The 20,558-nt window shown below is 45.7% G+C and overlaps 1 protein-coding gene across 12 annotated transcripts in view; it reads right to left on the reverse strand.

Moving 5' to 3' along the window:
- LOC116940953 (sodium-driven chloride bicarbonate exchanger-like) overlaps positions 1 to 20,558 on the reverse strand; it is an 80,475-nt gene that overhangs the window by 57,520 nt on the left and 2,397 nt on the right. For 11 of the 12 annotated variants that reach the window (XM_032951391.2, XM_032951390.2, XM_032951392.2 and 8 more), the window contains exon 2: positions 456 to 537. In XM_032951391.2, coding sequence (XP_032807282.2) covers positions 456 to 537 — 82 coding nt within the window. Of the gene's footprint in view, positions 1 to 455; positions 538 to 9,647; positions 9,970 to 20,558 lie in introns of those variants that run through there. The other variant, XM_032951388.2, reaches the window with a different exon arrangement.

The following is a 20,558-nucleotide window of genomic DNA, read 5'->3' on the forward strand; positions in this document are numbered from 1 at the left end:
CACAAAGGTAAAAAAGCAGACTCATGCTTACAATCCGGGTTAAAAAAATCGACGGGTGAGCTGCTGCTTCCTTAAAACAAACTGAGGCTCTCTTATTTAGTTTTTGTTTTATCTAAATTAAAAATATATATCCTGGCACAAGAGTTAACTTATCCCAGCTGCTTGGCCCGGACGGTTGGAGTGCAAGGCTCACAGTTGTAAATTGCGCGTTAAAATCTTGATCAGGTATCAACTTGACCTACTTTCCTTTAGGGGTGATTGTAAAAAAAAAATCTAAATTCTACATGCGGCACACCTCCGAATAACACGGTTGGCTATATACGGTGCGAAGGAAGTTGAACATACGTGTACATACAGCCACTGTCATGCTGGATTGGGCTACCGTGTCACCCAGTGCTCTCAATGACCAAACTGTACCGTGACCACAAAGTGGGCACACGTGGCCCTTTGCTCACCTTCCAGCTCCTCCTTCTCGAAGTTTGTCAAGAGGATGGCGCTCGTCTTGCCCCGGTCCAGCACAGCCTCATCATCGTTCCTCTGAAACGGAGGCAATGGTGGTGGGGGTAGGGGGTAAGGTCGCCACGTTAAATCGAAACACTGTGCAGCAGGAGTGGCACCAAGTACAGAGGGAACAAAATACATATTTGTCCAGGCCCCAAAGCTAAAGTGGCCCATGAAAAAAAATTAGGGCTGTTTATTCATACTATCAAATATGAACAATGTGAGCATTACTACCTTCATTATTTGCTGTTAAATTGGGTTATTTTCATACCCTTGTGCAATTTACATTGTAAAATTCGCAGATTTTAACTTGCATTGGAGTGCTTTCCAGCAGCGATGGTTGGGGATTGTGTGTAAGTGTGTATGTGTGTAAGTGTGTGTATGTGTGGAGGTCGACTCGGCCTCAAACGAGTACCTGGTGCGTTGTGTAAACATCACCACTGTTGAGACAAAGGCGGTCGGGCGCGGTGCTGGCCACCCACCCCCTTGTGTACCATGCCGGCCTTAATAGGTGCTCACTGAAAGCACTTGCCCAACTGTCTGTTAAGGCTATGTGAGGGATCTTTGTCTTTGTACGTCTGGGGCCGAGGTGGTTGGGGAGTCTCAAATGCCCACACAGCCTTTAATGCGGGCACCTCTTCAACCTTTACAATTTTTCCATTCAGCCGACAGTGTCCTCATGGCATTTCAGGTTTTAAGACTGGCCATATCAAGAATAATGTAGAACGTTTACAAGGTATAAAAACTGTTGAAAGAAGAGTGTGTTTGGATTTTTTTTGAGTCATTGCCAACTGAAATAAACCAGTTCAACGCTTGTCTGATCAAACGAGAGAAAGTCTAAACACAAGGCGAGAGTTTTCTGTGCGAGTGTGTAAACTTTTACTTGAGAGAACCACAACATTGCCGAGCCTCATTTATCATTCCATATTATAGTCGCGGTAGGTTTTCATGAATAATATAGAAACAATCAGTTCGATTAAAAGCCACGGCAATTCCTATCGACGTCGGGTGCCGATGAGGATTGAAAATAAAACGACGAGAACATCCACCCTGCGTACACCTGTGGCTTAGCAGCGGTCACAAGGCTTAAGGACTCCATGACACGTGAAATTGCATGCCCTCGCATCGTCTGCCACAGCTCCACGTAGAACAATGCAGATGGGTAATGTGGATATCGAAATGTGTAAATCGAAATGTGTAAAACAAGTACGTTCATGTACAACCCTTTTTGAAAATCCACTGCTGGATGAGGACCCTCCCATTGGTCGCACAAGTCGTGTAGTTTTATTTTAACGTACTTCACCACTCTGATCAGTGCGGGTTGATGAAGGTGAGGAAACGTACAAGCTCAGTACAACAATGGATTGTTCTGCACCGCCTTCTGCCATCAAAAGCGTAGCCCCACTGCCTACAACAACCTGCTGTGCCTGGAGGTCGCCCATCCAAGCACAATCCAGGCTCAACTTCACTTGGCCTCCAAGATAATGCTGAGATTAGGCAACATACAGAGTAAAAAAAGAAAAACGTTATGAAAGCAGGAAAAAATATGTTTAACTAAATATATAAATTACTTTGTGGTTTGTTAAAACTTAACGGAAAAAAATGTTGATTGTGAGATAAAGCAGTCACGTGTAATCTAAACTTTGACCTAAGGGCAACATGTGAGAAACTGTTGCATGTGATTGAACATGCATACAATTCGTGGCCCATGAGTGGTGCTGCACAGGAGGCAAGACGACCCTTCTTTCTGAAACTGAACCCATAATTGGGCTATTGAGCTCGCTGAAGTGACTTGCTCATTTCCATCTCGATGGACCTATTAAATCACACTAGAGCTACCGAGAGCTGTCTTTCATGAGAATCTGAGCCCGTATGTGAATCCCATCGCATCTCTAAATGCGAAAGAGGATCGGTGGTAAAGGTTAAGGTGCAGCTCTGCAATTGCTTGGTCACGCCACTGCTAGCAGATTTAATTTCAGCTCGGTCTGTCTGGGTTGGCAACCAGCAATTGTTCTGCGCCTGGCACACCACATCCAGTACACCTCTCGCTATGGCTGTGGCTAGTGGTCATGTGCCACCTACACCAGTCTACTACCGACCTGGAAAAATTATGTGAGAAATGAATCCCTGTTAACGATGGAAGCCAACATTCTGCATACAAGCGATGCAAACAGTTACAGTGAGGGAAAACAAATTTGATCCCCTGCTGATTTTGTATGTTTGCCCACTGACAAAGAAATTATCAGTCTATAATTTTAAAGATAGGTTTATTTGAACAGTGAGAGACAGAATAACAAGAAAAAAATCCAGAAAAACGCATGTCAAAAATGTTATGAATTGATTTGCATTTTAATGAGGGAAATAAGTATTTGACCCCTCTGCAAAACATGACTTAGTACTTGGTGGCAAAACCCTTGTTGGCAATCACAGAGGTCAGACTTTCTTGTAGTTGGCCACCAGGTTTGCACACATCTCAGGAGGGATTTTGTCCCACTCCTCTTTTCAGATCTTCTCCAAGTCATTAAGGTTTCGAGGCTGACGTTTGGCAACTCGATCCTTCAGCTCCCTACACAGATTTTCTATAGGATTAAGGTCTGGAGACTGGCTAGGCCACTCCAGGACCTTAATGTGCTTCTTCTTGAGACACTCCTTTGTTGCCTTGGCCGTGTGTTTTGGGTCATTGTCATGCTGGAATACCCATCCACGACCCATTTTCAATGCCCTGGCTGAGGGAAGGAGGTTCTCACCCAAGATTTGACGGTACATGGCCCCGTCCATCATCCCTTTGATGCGGTGAAGTTGTCCTGTCCCCTTAGCAGAAAAACACCCCCAAAGCATAATGTTTCCACCTCCATGTTTGAAGGTGGGGATGGTGTTCTTGGGGTCATAGGCAGCATTCCTCCTCCTCCAAATACGGCGAGTTGAGTTGATGCCAAAGAGCTCCATTTTGGTATCATCTGACCACAACACTTTCACCCAGTTGTCCTCTGAATCATTCAGATGGTCATTGGCAAACTTCAGACGGGCATGTATATGTGCTTTCTTGAGCAAGGGGACCTTACGGGTGCTGCAGGATTTCAGTCCTTCACGGCGTAGTGTGTTACCAATTGTTTTCTTGGTGACTATGGTCCCAGCTGCCTTGAGATCATTGACAAGATCCTCCCGTGTAGTTCTGGGCTGATTCCTCACCGTTCTCATGATCATTGCAACTCCATGAGGTGAAATCTTGCATAGAGCCCCAGGCCGAGGGAGATCGACAGTTTATTTGTGTTTCTTCCATTTGCGAATAATCGCACCAACTGTTGTCACCTTCTCACCAAGCTGCTTGGCAGTGGTCTTGTAGCCCATTCCAGCCTTGTGTAGGTCTACAATCTTGTCCCTGACATCCTTGGAGAGCTCTTTGGTCTTGGCCATGGTGGAGAGTTTGGAATCTGATTGATTGATTGCTTCTGTGGACAGGTGTCTTTTATACAGGTAACAAGCTGAGATTAGGAGCACTCCCTTTAAGAGTGCGCTCCTAATCCCAGCTCGTTACCTATATAAAAGACACCTGGGAGCCAGAAATCTTTCTGATTGAGAGGGGGTCAAATACTTATTTCCCTCATCAAAATGCAAATCAATTTATAACATTTTTGACATGCGTTTTTCTGGATTTTTGTTGTTGTTATTCTGTCTCTCACTGTTCAAATAAACCTACCATTAAAATTATAGACCGATAATTTCTTTGTCAGTGGGCAAACGTAGAAAATCAGCAGGGGATCAAATACTTTTTTTCCCTCACTGTATGTGGTGGAGTTGCAGGTCAGCACAATACCATTTGTGCACCGCTTTGGTATTCAGATGTTTTGACAGTGTCTATCATACAAGATGTAGTGTTGCGTCCCGGTATTTTATTGGTATACTCCCAAGGTTTCATAAAAACTTTGGTCGCGAAAACAATCTACCAGGGCATGCTGTGCTTCTTCAAAGGTTGCTGACTTGCTCGCACGTACTTCCACTCCCAGGCAAACCAGTTAAGTGAGGGTTCTGTTACTCTACCTGATGGTCGGTTCGGTTACTCGAAGAATCAGACAACATAATCATTGGTGATGGGCGGAGCTTGGTGACATCATCAAGCACGTCACATTGGACGTTGGTTGCAAGGGGGGTTTCCAGCCTTCAAGAGACAGGCTGTGATTTTTTAAAAGGGCCCGAGTAATCAACCACAAAAAAGTAAGTCAATTATAATTGTTAGCCAATTAATTGACATAATCAACCAAGTGCCCGAGCTCTAGTGCTTTCCCATCCCCCCCACTAGATTCTGAGATTCCTCAAGGCACAAGCCTGCATGTGCTCACGCGCTACTATCAGTTATGCCTCTAAAAACAGTCATCATCATCAGCCACAGTCAAACCACTGCTGGATTAAGGCCTCCCCAAGCCACTGCCATTTCTCACAATCCCGTGATGTAATAATCGAACTAGTGCTTGCACATGGGCTGATGTGAATGCTTCGAGTCCATAAAATGCATTGATTGATATCGCAAGACAGCACAGACAGCGCACCCTTTGTGGATTTGTGGATGAAGCCTTTGGGGCAGGGTGGTGGGGAGGGGAGGTTGGTGGCATTGAAGGTGGTTTGGGTTTCCGACGGGAAAACTAAACCTGACCTTAAGCACTTCCAAGAAGCGATAGGAACGAGCCATGACCGTGGTTGGCAAGAAAGGTTCCACCGCATGTGAAGTGGGCTCAAATGGACACTCAGACGTACTCTTGGAGGCAACACATTTATTAATACCAACACACTAACACAAAGAGGTAACTGCCCCTTCACCAGATAACCTATGGTGGTGGTCCATCAGGCTATTTACACTAACTGCACTGGGAGTAGCTACGGTGGACGGGACCCCGGTTTGGGTCCCGGTCCCCGTGTTGGTGACTTGTCTTCGGACGTAGGGCGTAGAACGTAGAGACTCGAGGATAACAACAGCAGCCGCTCCCACTGGGGGGCCCGGCTTATATTGTGTGGCGGGGCTCGCTCCGCCCCTAGTTACGACCACCTTCTCGAATGCTCGAGGAGGATCTACAACTTCACACGTGGTCCCCCCAGCCCCGCTTTGGGGGTCCCCGGGTGGACGCCTCCGGGCACGTGTCCTCCATGGTCAACCAGAGTGCCATGACCCCCTTGGTATCTCGTTCCGGGGCCGGCACCCCCGCACCCTATCCTGTAGGGGCTGGCACTGCACGCAGCGCGTGGGGTGCCACTGGTTGCTGTCAGTCAGTGCTCCAGAAGCCCCGCTAGGGCCGGTACTGCATCCCACCTTGGGTGGTGTCTGCGATGTCGGTACATCGCGCGCCGCACCTCTCACAGGCCGGCTTCACACAGTGACATGCAACGATGTCACTACACATGTATGGGCACTGGCCAAAAGACAAAGTGATTTGCACCTCAAAATGAGCATTGAGGAGGCGTTCATCTCCTGTTTACCAACCCTGAACCAGTGGTGAAAATTCTACACTCCTATGGCGGAGGTGAGCCTCTCCACAGGACAACCACTTGACGTCTCTACAAAACGGTATTCATTTAATGCCCCCTGGAGGGATGGATGGGATCCTACAATCACCAACCAGGATTTGAACTCGCAAACCTTGCGATCGGGAGCCGTTTGCTCGACCACTTGGCCGCTTGGCCGGTTCCACAGCTCTTGCATCGGACCTCAAAGCGCATTCGGTGGCATGAAGAAGTGGGGATTTTTGTTTGCTGAAGAAATACTTTAAGACTGATCATTCCAATGCAATAACCTTTTTTTCGTAAAGCTATGTCAACAGTGACAAGGCAAATATGTTTAAAAATACCTCATGGTAATCATCATTTACACTCCTTTGTAAATCCACTGCTGTATGAAGGACTTTTCAAGATGTTGTCGGTCATGTGAGCTTGTTTGACTATACTTCACCACGCTGGTCAGAGTGAGTTGATGGAGGAGGCGGAGGGTGCAAGACCGGTTCAGATATCACTCGCCACTGATGTCAGCTGTGGCTGGGAATCTCAATGGGATCACCACGCTCATAGCACAGTGCGCTAACCACTGCACCAGCGGTCCCCCCCCCCCTCAAATATAAAACAGCTCAATGTAAATTACATTGTTTAATTTCTACAAGGGAAAGGTTAAATGTGTTATTAAAGTATAATCCAGATGGAGAGACGGTGCCACCGTGAAGCGAAAGCATAACGTTTCAGCCACTGTTGGCACATTGGCGCTCACGATGGAAGGCTAAGCCCAGGGCAACTCGATCATTAACGGTGCCCAAAATTGATAGCGGCCACGCGTCGTCACGCGGAGGTTCCCGTCGCAAACCGCCGTAAGAATTCCGCACGCGTCTCGCAGCGTCTTGTGCCGCCCCGACCGTTAAATAATGCACGGCCAAGGAACAAAAGCGCATGTGGCCAATCTACGGCCGATTCAAGCTCCCGCTGAGAGCCAAGCTTTCCAAATGCCAAAGGTGCGTTTGGAAATTCTAAAGGTGTACAATATGTACAAAAGATGCATTCCTTTTGGGAATATTCCACAGGAAGTGATGATCATCAGCTGGCCGGTGGTCGAGACTAACTACGGAGTGGCAGACATAGGGAGGAGAATGCACTCAAAAGAACGTCCATCGCGTGGAGGTGAAGTAATGAAATCAATTCGCGTGCAGGTGCTAAGTGGATCGTTACATCGCAGGACCACGAGGGATGGTGACGAATGAGGTGGCCTTCGTCCAGCAGTGGATTGTTTATCATGATGATGAAAGAGAAAATACTATATACAACATTAAACCTGATTTCCAGATCACAGGAGGTAATTCAATAGAGATGTGCACCCATTATATAGGTATGCAAAAGAATAGACCATTGTGTATCGTCATCAAAGCGGAGCTAATCAACGTGATCAAGTATCACTTGCAGCCTTTACATGACCAAGTATCCCCCCCTTTACGAATAAATCCTCCACTTTTGTGCATGCGTATCAAAGCTTGGGACTGTGGCGTCGGTGTATAAATGAAAGCCAGGGGTGTCTCTTACTTAAGAGAAGGTAACAATGCCACGTGCAACAACACCTCTGCTGTGCTAGGAACCTGGATGAAAACCTCAAGACAGCATCAATCCCAAGTGTGTATTGACTTTCCAACACTCATCATCAGCAGCCATTCGATCCACTGCTGGATGAAGGCCCCGAAAGTCGTTGCCACCTCTCAATTCTGCGATGTAATGATCCAATTAGCACCTGCACATGAAGTGATATAATTGCTTAAACTCCTCGGTGGACGCACTTTTGGATGCGTTCCATTTTTATTTTTAAGATTTATAGGATGCGGAATTTAAGATGTTAAGAGCAGGGGTTGGAATTTAGGACGTTAAGAGCAGGGGTTTGCTCATATTCTTGAGAGTCATGGAGGTGAAACTCAAGATGGTTTTGGCACCTGTTGAGAAGAGACAAATAACTAAACTAATAAACATTGTTTTATTTTACCAGGTAGGACCCTCCGAGCAATGCAGCCCCTTTTCAGAAGCAACCTGGCCACAAATGATAGCCCAATGAAGTCGCTTATCACTTGGAAATTTAAAGCAGCCAAATACTCTAAATGCATGTTTCTAAACGTGGAGGGAAAAACTGGAGGACCCGGATTAAAAATCCACCTGACTACAGGGAGAACATGCAAACTCCAAATACACAAGCATCAGGGTTAGAATCGAACCTACGACTTCCTGTACACCAGGTGAGGTAGTTAACAATTCGCTACCGTGCCACCCATGTTTAGTTTTACGTGTTTTTTTTATTTTAATGAAAACTTTTTCCGCTATTGCAATTGCGCTATCTTATTTTGCATTTTTCCTTCAAGGTCTCTCCCCCCCCCCTTTGCTCGAGACGTGCATTGTAATGGTGAAGGTACGCAACACACACCACAAAAATACAACAGCTCTTATCTAGTAGCTTGCAATATGCCTTTGCCAGAAGTATTCCATCTACGCAATGGAGGCCCGTTCAATGCAAAAAAAAATCGATAGATAACTGCTGAGTTGTATATTTAAACGAGATGTACATTTTCAAGATTAAACATTGCTGTTCGAGTCATAAAAAAACATATCGCCTGGTCCAACCTGTGAGCATGGAAATAAAGTGCAGAATCCTCTGTATAGCAGTGAGTTTGAATGCAATATCGACACTCATTATCATGCAACATACAAAGAGACGCTCATAAAGACGAAGACAGAACATATTTTATATAATTAATATAAACAAGCGTGTGTACCGTCGGCGATAGTCCACAGGAAATGTGTTTACAAGCCGATTACAATACACACCGTGATATTCAAGGTTGCAAGCTTTTATTCGCAGTAACAAACCAGTGGTGTGTTGGTCCTGGCTGTCCAGAGCCAGCACAAGGCTGCCTTGTCTGCCGTTTGTGTTTGTGGTTCTTCACATTTAAACCAAAAGCCACGCAGTGTCATTCTAGTCCTGCCATGCAGCTGCCATGTGTCAGGGATGTCCTGAAATCCCCTCGGCTGAGACCAACAAGCAGACAAACACAGACAGAGAGATGCAGACAGAGGGAGGTGCACAAAGACACACAGACACAGAGATACAAACACAGAGGCATACAGAAAGAAAGAGGCACAAAGACACAGACACAAAGAGATAAACAGACACATATACACAGATATACTACATGGAGAAATACAGAGACACTTAAGACACACAAATGCACACAGACTGACAGACACTCACATACAGAGCGATGCAGCGCTAAACAGAGCACCAGCAGCCTCCTCATCCCTTATGCGACAGTAATGTGATTCGCCGTGCCTAATGGAATTGGCAATCACAATACAACATACAGTACCATATATACATACACACTGACACACACACACTGCCACACATACAATGATACCAAGGCACACACATACACCAACACACACACACACACAACGATACACACATACACACAGGTCACAGCGCTTTGCCAGGCATACGTCAATCTCTGCCCGACCTACGGGCTCTCCCCGGCTTTGTTGTTATTATTATGCATTACATAGGCATCGTGATTTTGTTGTGGTTGTTGTTATTACCATGACTATAATTGCTATTATCGTAATTAAATAGAGCCTCTCCGTTCACTTACGAGAGGCGTTGCAGCTGCTTCCATCGCCTCCGCTGCATCCATGCCCGAGCTGTACTGCCTAAACGCAATGAGCGCAGGCCGGGAGGAGCCGCACTCTCGTTGTCACATCCGCGGGGAATTTCAAGAATCAAATAAAAATCCACACAGCAGCGGGATTCTACAATGTACGTAAAGGGAAAAAAAATAACCTACGTATTTTGAAGAGGGCTGGTTGCCAATAGATGCCACACCCTGCTGATGAGACTGAGAAAATCGAAACCAGTTGCTATACCATTATCCGTCTGCCTTCGCTATCCTGTAGCCTCCGCTCCCTCCCCCTGGTCCCCTTGATGTGCGAGTCCCCCCCCCCCCCCCCCGATTTTGTAAAGGCTCTTGAGATCCGGTTGTATGTAGATGCACAAGATGTATTGTGCGATGGTTGTGACTGCATGCTGACACTGGGTTCAAGTCCAGGTTTTAGGTGTAGGGCTTTGTTTTGTCCTTATACTCCCTTGTGCCACTGGCGTGACATTTTCGAGACACGAAGCAATGTTCGTTCGGAGCTTTCACACAAATTATAACTGGAAGATATCATCCAATTACTTTCTTGAGCTATTGGCTCCCCTCGTATCCACACTAGAGATGCTGTACTGTCTTTCACAATCGGCTACAGTAGATTTTCAACACGTCACTTCAACTAATATTGCTTAGTCCACAGAGTTGGAAAAATAATCCGATTTAACGTGAGAGAAAAAGTGAAAAGGATGGGATTTGTGTAATCATTCATGACAACTGTCAATCGATCACTTAGAGATCAGGTGAGAGCCCTTTAACAACTCTCTTTTGAGGTATGAGATGATCAACTTGTGAACCCGTTGCATCACGAGTGGCTCACCAGCACCTCTGAGAAGCTGGGTTGATATCCCAGTAGCCACCCATGATTAAAATGGGTTTTCAAGTGCAGTGAGTTCAAAGACTCACCCAGTCATTAATAATAATAAAGCATCTCAGATTGTTTTGGTATTGCACCGATTTGGCCGAATTGCAGCTCTGAGAGTAGGAAAAAAACTGATTTAACTGTCATGATACAATTGAGTTTGGCATCAATGGCATCGACAGTGCCGACCTCTCCCATTTTAACCTTGACTGATCATCGGCAGCCGAGATCCTTCTACTGCTGGATGAAGGCTTCCCGGCGACCAGAATTTTATTCCGGCCGTGGCTAACACAGTGGTATTCTAAACCACCGAATTTAAACCGTATTTATTTAAATGCAATATCATCACCGCCTTGTCACCCCCTTTGCCAACCTCCACTGGCCAGAGTGGGGAAGCGCGGTCAAACGTGGTGAGAGTCTTCAACAAGCAGTCGATTGACAAAGGGCTTTGAATTTATATTATTTTAAACATTATGTATTCCTTCCAACGTCACGGATGTCAGGATGTAGAAGTGAAGCGATGGCAGTATAAATGCAGTAAATCATTACTTTCAGAGTGCGTGCTAGGAAAGCTTCATCACCGTAATTACTGTGGATGTGTAACAGGGGCCACACTAATTAAACTTGGTAATTTCCCCGATTCAAATTATTGCAGTGTCAATTACAAGACAGAGCTGCCAACGCACGTGACGGCTCGGGAAATTATGCAAGGTTGTCTCTACCTGAATGCATGCTATCATTCAGCCCTGTAAACTCGTGACAGTTTTAATTTAAAAAAATTCAAATAACCCCATATATATATACGCCCACATCTTGCAATGCATTGTCTGGGGCAATAATAGACGCCTCGAACAAATACATTCTCTGCACTATGAATCACTGCTGACATTCATGCAGTATTAATGTAAAAAGTAAACGAGCAGCCCTCCCGGCAAATTGCTTGCTCACGCCACTGCTGGCAGAAGAGCCTCCAATAAAGGAAGATCAAGGCAGCCGCCCCCCTCTACAATGGTATTTCGCCTGCTCTTCCATGCTGGACAGACATCTCGGCAGAGCTGCGAGTGCCCCACGCTTACCCCACCACTTGGAACCTGCCGACCCACGAACAATACTCGTGGGTGGACAGAGGCGGAGGGATGCAAGTAACTTGCTGTTTCACAAACTGCTACGCCCTGCGACCCAATTGAAGCTGTGACCTATCGGGTCTAGATGCAGTGAGGTCACCATTATACCTCGGCAGCTTTCCTTTGTTACCAAACTCCTAAAAAATAAGTAAGAAGCTTGATCGGTGAATGTGTTCTGTCGCCTTCATTCAGTGGTATAAACTCCATTAGCTGAATACCCTTGCCACTCATCTACTGGTTCCCTCCCTTCACTCTCCCTCTCTATTTCCCGATTACACTAAAACACAGCATACTTGTACCGATACATAAGATTTTGTCTCACACCTGTTGCTCTCATATTATATTTGCACTGTGTTTTTAGACTCGCGCGTGTGAATCATTGCAGTCACGAAAGCTTTAAATCGAAATTTTTTATGACTGTTAAATACCTCGTTTGTTAGTTGTGCAATATTACATAAGGCCTCTATACTCGTTCACTGCAATGTTGGTGTTTTTGTCTTTGTTTTGTTGTATGTATATGTTAGTATGCCGAACTTCTTTCTCATCGCACGTAGCCAACAGCGCGAATCGGAGGTGTCGGGGGAAGGACAACATACTAAACACAAAAATCCGTACTCAAGAAATTAGTTGGCAATCTACGTGCTCGCGACGGATCTCCCATTTTAAATATAGGCATGCAACTGGCTAAACGGGATTATCCGAGTAACAAATAAAATAAGACTTTAACTATTACAGCCATGTGTTCATTAACTGCCATAGGCGTTATTTGACCTTACTTGACCTCACTGGTCAGTGTCGGTTTATCAAGGGTTGGGGGGGGGGGACTCAGGACTGGACCTGATATCAGTCGCCACTGATGACAGCCATATAACTCGGATCACCGGGGTTCACAGCAGAGTGTGCTAACCACTGTTTCACAATTCCACGAACAATTTGCATACAATTGCGCAAATCTTAGTTCAACTTTTCAAGCTTTATTTCGTACACTTGTTGTCAGCCAAATAATAGTTTTTTTAAATTATAAAGAGTTACAAGTCAGATACCACCCTGACTTGGCGATGCAGTGGAATATACAATGAGGGAAAGACGTATTTGATCCCCTGCTGATTTTGTACGTTTGCCCACTGACAAAGAAATGATCAGTCTATAATTTTAATGGTACGTTTATTTGAACAGTGAGAGACAGAATAACAACAAAAAATCCAGAAAAACGCATGTCAAAAATGTTATAAATTGATTTGCATTTTAATGAGGGAAATAAGTATTTGACCCCTCTGCAAAATATGACTTAGTACTTGGTGGCAAAACCCTTGTTGGCAATCACAGAGGTCAGACTTTCTTGTAGTTGGCCACCAGGTTTGCACACATCTCAGGAGGGATTTTGTCCCACTCCTCTTTTCAGATCTTCTCCAAGTCATTAAGGTTTCGAGGCTGACGTTTGGCAACTCGATCTTTCAGCTCCCTACACAGATTTTCTATGGGATTAAGGTCTGGAGACTGGCTAGGCCACTCCAGGACCTTAATGTGCTTTTTCTTGAGTCACTCCTTTGTTGCCTTGGCTGTGTGTTGTGGGTCATTGTCATGCTGGAATACCCATCCACGACCCATTTTCAATGCTCTGGCTGAGGGAAGGAGGTTCTCACCCAAGATTTGACGGTACATGGCCCCGTCCATCGTCCCTTTGATGCGGTGAAGTTGTCCTGTCCCCTTAGCAGAAAAACACCCTCTGAATCATTCAGATGGTCATTGGCAAACTTCAGACAAGCATGTATATGTGCTTTCTTGAGCAGGGGGACCTTGCGGGCGTAGTGTGTTACCAATTGTTTTCTTGGTGACTATGGTCCCAGCTGCCTTGAGATCATTGACAAGATCCTCCCGTGTAGTTCTGGGCTGATTCCTCACCGTTCTCATCATCATTGCAACTCCATGAGGTGAGATCTTGTATGGAGCCCCAGACTGAGGGAGATTGACAGTTCTTTTGTGTTTCTTCCATTTGCGAATAATCGCACCAACTGTTGTCATCTTCTCACCAAGCTGCTTGGCAATGGTCTTGTAGCCCATTCCAGCCTTGTGTAGGTCTACAATCTTGTCCCTGACATCCTTGGAGAGCTCTTTGGTCTTGGCCATGGTGAAGAGTTTGGAATCTGATTGATTGATTGATTGCCTCTGTGGACAGGTGTCTTTTATACAGGTAACAAGCTGAGATTAGGAGCACTCCCTTTAAGAGTGTGCTCCTAATCTCAGCTCGTTACCTGTATAAAAGACACTTGGGAGCCAGAAATCTTTCTGATTGAGAGAGGGTCAAATAATTATTTCCCTCATTAAAATGCAAATCAATTTATAACATTTTAGACATGCGGTTGTTCTGGATTCTCTTGTTGTTATTCTGTCTCTCACTGTTCAAATAAACCTACCATTAAAATTATAGACTGATCATTTCTTTATCAGTGGGCAAACGTACAAAATCTGCAGGGGCTCAAATACTTTTTTCCCTCACTGTACTTCCGCTGTAAGATATACGGATGCTGCCACTACTGCCTGAAGTTTGGTATTTGGCAGAAGTAACACAATGGTTAGCACACTGTGCTATAAACCTGGTGATACGATTTTCATTTCCGGCCATGGCTAACATCCCTGGCGACTGATATCTGAAAAGATTTTGGAACTCCATCCCCTTCGTTTGCCCGCACAGTGACCAGAGTGAAGTATGGTGAAACAACCCTCATGACTGACATGGTGTGGTGGGAGGCTTTCATCCAGCAGGGGATTGACAACAGAGCTGTAAAATCTTGACTTAAAGCTTTCGTGACTGCAGGAATTCATATTCTTGGGTCTTTGGGTAAAGTCACATAGAATAAGAGAGCTGTAAATTATTATCTCAGCATTATTAAACCTATTTCCCAACCCCAATCCTATCCATCCCACCCCCTTGTTTCAGACACGTAAACATTGCACCCATTACCATGGTCACTACACAGCCCCAAAAGCAATTCCAATTGATTACTGTGACACAAAAGGCCCTCGAAAGCCCTTGTGCCCGGGACTGGACATCGCACTTGTCAGCACTACCTAAAGATGCTGAACTGTGGCAGTACCCCTACGTCGTGACTAATGTAGACACGCAGCATGATTTAAAAAAAATGCATTATGACCTTAACTGCTTTTTGTGTTTAGTTTATAGTCCTTCCCCGACACCTCTGATTAGCACGGTTGGCTACGTATGGTGCGAAAGAAGTTCAACTTGCATACAAACAACTAGCTTTTATAGGTCATATGAAGTAACCGATGCAATTACTATGTTTTACCCCCTCAGGTGGCAACGATATCAGCTCTGGGCCATGCACTAATTTCTTTGGCACGACTCCACTCCCGGCCTTGTGCACAACACAGCTGCTGCCACTACCCACAACGTTTCCATGGTTTCTTTCGTTTGAGCAAATTGATGGCGGCATGTTTCATATCACACAGCTCTTGCCGACGTTAATATGCATATATTTTTTTAATGGGGGAATGAGCCAGCAGCATTCCTGGAATTTGCATTTCTCACGTTTTAATGAAACCTTTCCCCAGAGCTTTGGTGTTGTGTCAGTGCAATCACTCCTAAATATTCTGCGGATGTTTTATTTAATTCAAGGTTATATAATGTCCTTCTGGGTTTTTGTGTGTGTCTGTGTGCTGTCGCGTAAATGTATATATTTTACAACTTGGCGTATTAAATAAGTCTAATTGTGAATTAAATTCGTCCGTACGTACTCTCAGTACGTCAGTGCAGTTCAGCGTGAAGAACGTGAGACATTCCAATGCACATAAAGATCTGCAAAAAAAACCCCAGCAGAACTAAGCCCCTCCGTCCTGCCTGTGACAAAGCCACGCACAGAATGTATCTCAGAAGCGAAGCAGTTATGAGCCTGGTTGGCACCCAGATGGGGAACCTGCCTGGAAATTCATTACCAGGATACGAGGTGGTGAGCAGCTGGCAGTCCACCAAAAGATTCATGAATATATCTGGGCGTAGCTTTGAACGGTATCCCCCTTGCTATAAAAACATTTTCTCCGGATACTCCACTTTCCTCACACACACACCAAATACTCGCGAACAAAAATGGCCAAGCATCCCAATGCCAGACACTCTGGGGAAAAAAAAAGAGACTTGAGAGTAGTTGAGGCTGTCCTGGACCATAGGGATTCTCCACTATAACTGCAATGGAGGTACGTTAACACTAATATAGACCCAACAGGAGACACCTACCTATTCAGGGTAAAGTACCATAATAAAGTAACTCCAATCTCAAAGGATTGCTTTATGGAAGCCAACAAACTCAGCTCTCGCCTCAAGAGAGAAGCGTTTTGCTCTTGCAAACATTAAACTTAATCATTTTAGCGGTGTAGTCTTTGGGTAATACGGTATTCAAATTCTTGCTGGACCACCCATTAACATATTATGTAATTATCTATTTTACATACGTGTGGGTTTCAAGTTGCCAAACACTGGCGAATTCCCACTTCTTTGTATGATTGATAGTGGTGAAAGATCAATGCAAAATTGCTCACAGCTTTTTTCAAAGTCATTCTTTTAAACTTAAGAGTTGTGAAAGCCATGCTTGTTGATAGAAAACAGACATAATCAATAAGTGTAAACCCTCTGTGATATATCTCGATATAAATTAATACGCTACGTGTGCATTCCGCCTTGCTTTATACTTCATGTAATGCTAGTATTTAAACAGTAATACGAATTAACAGCTCATTGCAATCAATCCACCACTGTATCAAGGGCCTCCCCACGCTGTGTTGACCGTGAACGTTTTACCATACTTAACCATGCTGATACAGTGCAGATTGGCAAAGGGGGAGAACCGGTTCAGATAATCACTTGCCACTGATGTTAGCCATGCCCGGGAATCGAACCTATTTACACGGGTTCATAGATGCAGTGTGTTAACCACTGTGCCACCACTCTACTCAGGGTACAGAATGAGACACAAATTTGTCCTGTAAATTATCTTTTTGACAAAGAAGCTGCATGTGTTCCTAGAGGCACAATGTAACACGTTCCATAACCGAATGCCTTAACGTTACTCCTCACTTTCCATGTTGGAAGTCAAATGTCCTTAGCTGTTTTGAAATCTCAATATTAAAAGTCATGTTTATTCACTGGCCTTTCAAAAACATTTTCCAGTTGCTATCGTTTTTAGTTATTAATTGTATTTTGTTTAACACCGTACAGCGCTTTGGCACATTTGTTTTTGTGAAAGACGCTATACAAATATATATTATCATTCTAAAAAGGCCTAAACAGTCCAGATTATACAAATGAAGCTATTTTGTCAATCCACTGCTGCATGAGGGCCTCTGCATGCTGTGCAGGTAGTGGGGATTTTCCTTTGACCCCTGCTTCTCGCTGGTTATTGCAAGGTTGGTCTTCACAGGGGAGCATAGACGTGGATATTTATGCAGTTCTCTGCTGCCCACTACCCAGCACAGGCATCACATTAAAGCTCTAAATCAGCTTCAACACTGATTAGCTTCCGAAATCTGGACGTATCCCCACCGATTTTGTCAGAGGCTGGTTTTCCATACCATGAACCAAATGTGCTAATCTGTAACATTTTACCATCACACGAGGTCCAATTCACCAGTTTCTAAATTGCACTTTTTATCGTTAAATGACTCTGTGCTGGCTACAAATTAGTCACAGCACTGCAATATATACCACACTCTCTGGTTAGCGCACTCTCTGTGAACTTGGCAGCGAGCAGTTCATTTTCTGGCCACGGCTAACATCAGTGGCCAGTGATAGCTGAACCTGTCCTGAAAGCCTGCCTCCCCAACCACACACTTATTTTTCAGCGACCCGCACTGACAAGCGTGAAGAAGTACAGGCTAACTGCCCCCATGGCTGACATGGCATGGGGAGACTTTCATCCAACAGTGGATTGAAAAGGGGCAGTGATAACTTTTTTTAATGAAAATACTGTCGTAATAAATGAGACGCAGATAGATGAAAACGCGGTTTAGAGAACATTAGGTCAAGATGTTATGCAATCTGCTAAGTGTGCATGAGAAGGACTCATCTCTATAAGGTATGATGCCTTGGTGGTCAAGAATAGTGGTGGAGTGGCAGCCAATGAATGGAACGCATCAGAGATAGAGCACATCCACCGAGGAGATGGAGCATTGAAATCAATTCATGTGCAGGTGGCTCGGTGGATTATTACATCGCAGCATCATGAGATTGAGATGGCAGCGGCTTTGGGGGGATTAAACATGGGTGCATTATGAGGATGACAAATATAGCAGGTAATACACGTAGTCCAACTTGAACTTGTAACGTCACATTCAGACGTGTCAGGCGACACTCGGAGTGGCAAATGCACCTGAAAAGAGCGAGCCCTTTGTGGAATGAACCAATGAGTGAGTGTGTGAATGCCGTGACTCAGTAGACCAAGCCCCTCTCCCCGCACGTGGTAGCATACAGTGCAGTACTAAACACAGTAAGCCACCAGATAACGTGAAAGTACGGAGAAGATTACTTGTCTACTTCACCACCCTCAACAGCCCATGCTGACCAGTGTGGGGAAGTTTGATCACCGTAACTCCCATGACCTACGTAGCATGGGGCAGGCCCTCATCCAGCAGTAGATTGACAGCAACAAAAATCCCCAAACACCAAATCCTGGTATCCAATGAAAATTGTGAGGCTTATTCAAATATTGTAGTTTTCACCCCAGCCTGTAATGTTAACAACACTGTATACTTAAGATTATGTACATACAATTACAAAATAAACATGAACTCATACAGCAAACTTATTTGTATTATTGAAACACGTGTTTATTAAAATTCCCCTCGCCTTGTACATAGCGCATACGAATTCAGGTTTGGTCAAAGCGTGTGTGTACGTTACAGACAGCTGCTGTGACACAATGGACAAAGGAAATAACCGTGCTTTAAATGCGCACTTTAATGTTGACGTATAACAACTCTTTTTATAACTTTGGGTGGCTGTGATGGGGATAACAAAAACCCGACGGACTTCCTCGACCGGTGGTGGCCGAAGTTCATGTCAATAAGCAGCAACACAATTGTCACCACACGACAGCGATCACCACCTGAGAGTGTGCTGGCGCTGTCCACAAAGCCAGCTGGAAAGCTTGAAGCTGCGTACCGATTAAACGGGGGGGGGGGGGGCTCTTCCCATGTTGTAGAATAAGGTTGGATTGGGGGGGTTCACCAAATATCGGCTCGAATTCAGGTCCTGATAAACGTAAACAATAATTAATATTAAAAGCGAATTAATACCACTGATATTCATCATCTGTACATCCCTTTCTGGCATTGCCCCCCCCTCTCTCTCCAATGAGCCAGCCATCAACAACAAACAGGGGCGGAGCCAGGATTTTGACTTTGGGGGGTGGGGGGCGACTTCAATATTCTGAGATATCCAGTGTAATGTTTTCCAATGGGCGCCACAAATGTATAAAACACATTTTATTGGATTTGAACGCAGAGTTTATTAATAGGTCAGAGCCGCTGATGTGGCTAATAAGTTCGATAAGTTCGAAAGGCTGCCGCTCAAGCAGCCTGCAGGGCAGCACAAGGTGGCAGCCTGCAGGGCAGCACAAGGTGGCAGCCTGCAGGGCAGCACAAGGTGGCAGCCTGCAGGGCAGCACACAAGGTGGCAGCCTGCAGGGCAGCACACAAGGTGGCAGCACAAGGTGACAGCACAAGGTGGCAGCCTGCAGGGCAGCACAAGGTGGCAGCCTGCAGGGCAGCACAAGGTGGCAGCCTGCAGGGCAGCCCAAGGTGGCAGCCTGCAGGGCAGCACAAGGTGGCAGCCTGCAGGGCAGCACAAGGTGGCAGCCTGCAGGGCAGCACAAGGTGACAGCACAAGGTGGCAGCCTGCAGGCAGCACAAGGTGGCAGCACAAGGTGACAGCCTGCAGGGCAGCACACAAGGTGGCAGCCTGCAGGCAGCACAAGGTGGCAGCCTGTAAGGCAGCAGACAAGGTGGCAGCCTGCAGGGCAGCACACAAGGTGGCAGCACAAGGTGACAGCACAAGGTGGCAGCCTGCAGGGCAGCACATAAGGTGACAGCCTGCAGGGCAGCACAAGGTGGCAGCACAAGGTGGCAGCCTGCAGGGCAGCACAAGGTGGCAGCCTGCAGCATTTTGCAGCAGCCGGATATCCGGTTATCACGATTACCGACTTTCCCAAAATTTCAGGGGGGGGCTAAGCCCCCCCCAGCCCCCCCTGTGGCTCCGCCCCTGACAACAACAACCAACTGCACTTCCAAACACGGCCAACACCAGTGACGGACTGTGTGGGAACCGGTCCCTGGGCCTCCCCTCGGTCGACTCGGCCTCAAATGAGTGGCCTGGTGCGGTGTATGGTTAACATCGCCACTGGGGAGACGAAGGCGGCCGGCCGTAACGTCGGCCACCAACACCGTCTGTGTTGTACCGTGCCGGCCTGCGTACGTGCTCGCTAACATCACTTGCCCTCAGCGTTTGTTTATAGATACCAGACTGATTACGGAATGACAATTTCCACTCAATGACTGTTTGACTACAATATTGAAAGTCAGGTGGGAACAACGTGCAATCAATCAGGAGCGTGTCAAGCTATTTAATAGGCGTATTGAGATTGCTGGGTGATATGTAGAGGCTTTGAAATACAATTTTGCTTTCTAGTGAACTTTCTCCCCATCTCATTTGAGCGGGGTATCTAGAAATGGGACCACACTACAGCACACAATTAGGGCCCATGAAGACCACGAGACATCAGGACCTCTTTAGTTATGTGGAAATTTTCCGAAAGGGAAACTCCCGTGCCATACGGCAAAAGTGAAGTTTATCTGAATTAACATTAG

The sequence above is a fragment of the Petromyzon marinus genome, chromosome 10 (assembly GCF_048934315.1).
Source record: "Petromyzon marinus isolate PM22_M1 ecotype Great Lakes invasive population chromosome 10, UKy_Petmar_22M1.pri1.0, whole genome shotgun sequence".
Taxonomy (NCBI): Eukaryota; Metazoa; Chordata; class Hyperoartia; order Petromyzontiformes; family Petromyzontidae; genus Petromyzon; species Petromyzon marinus.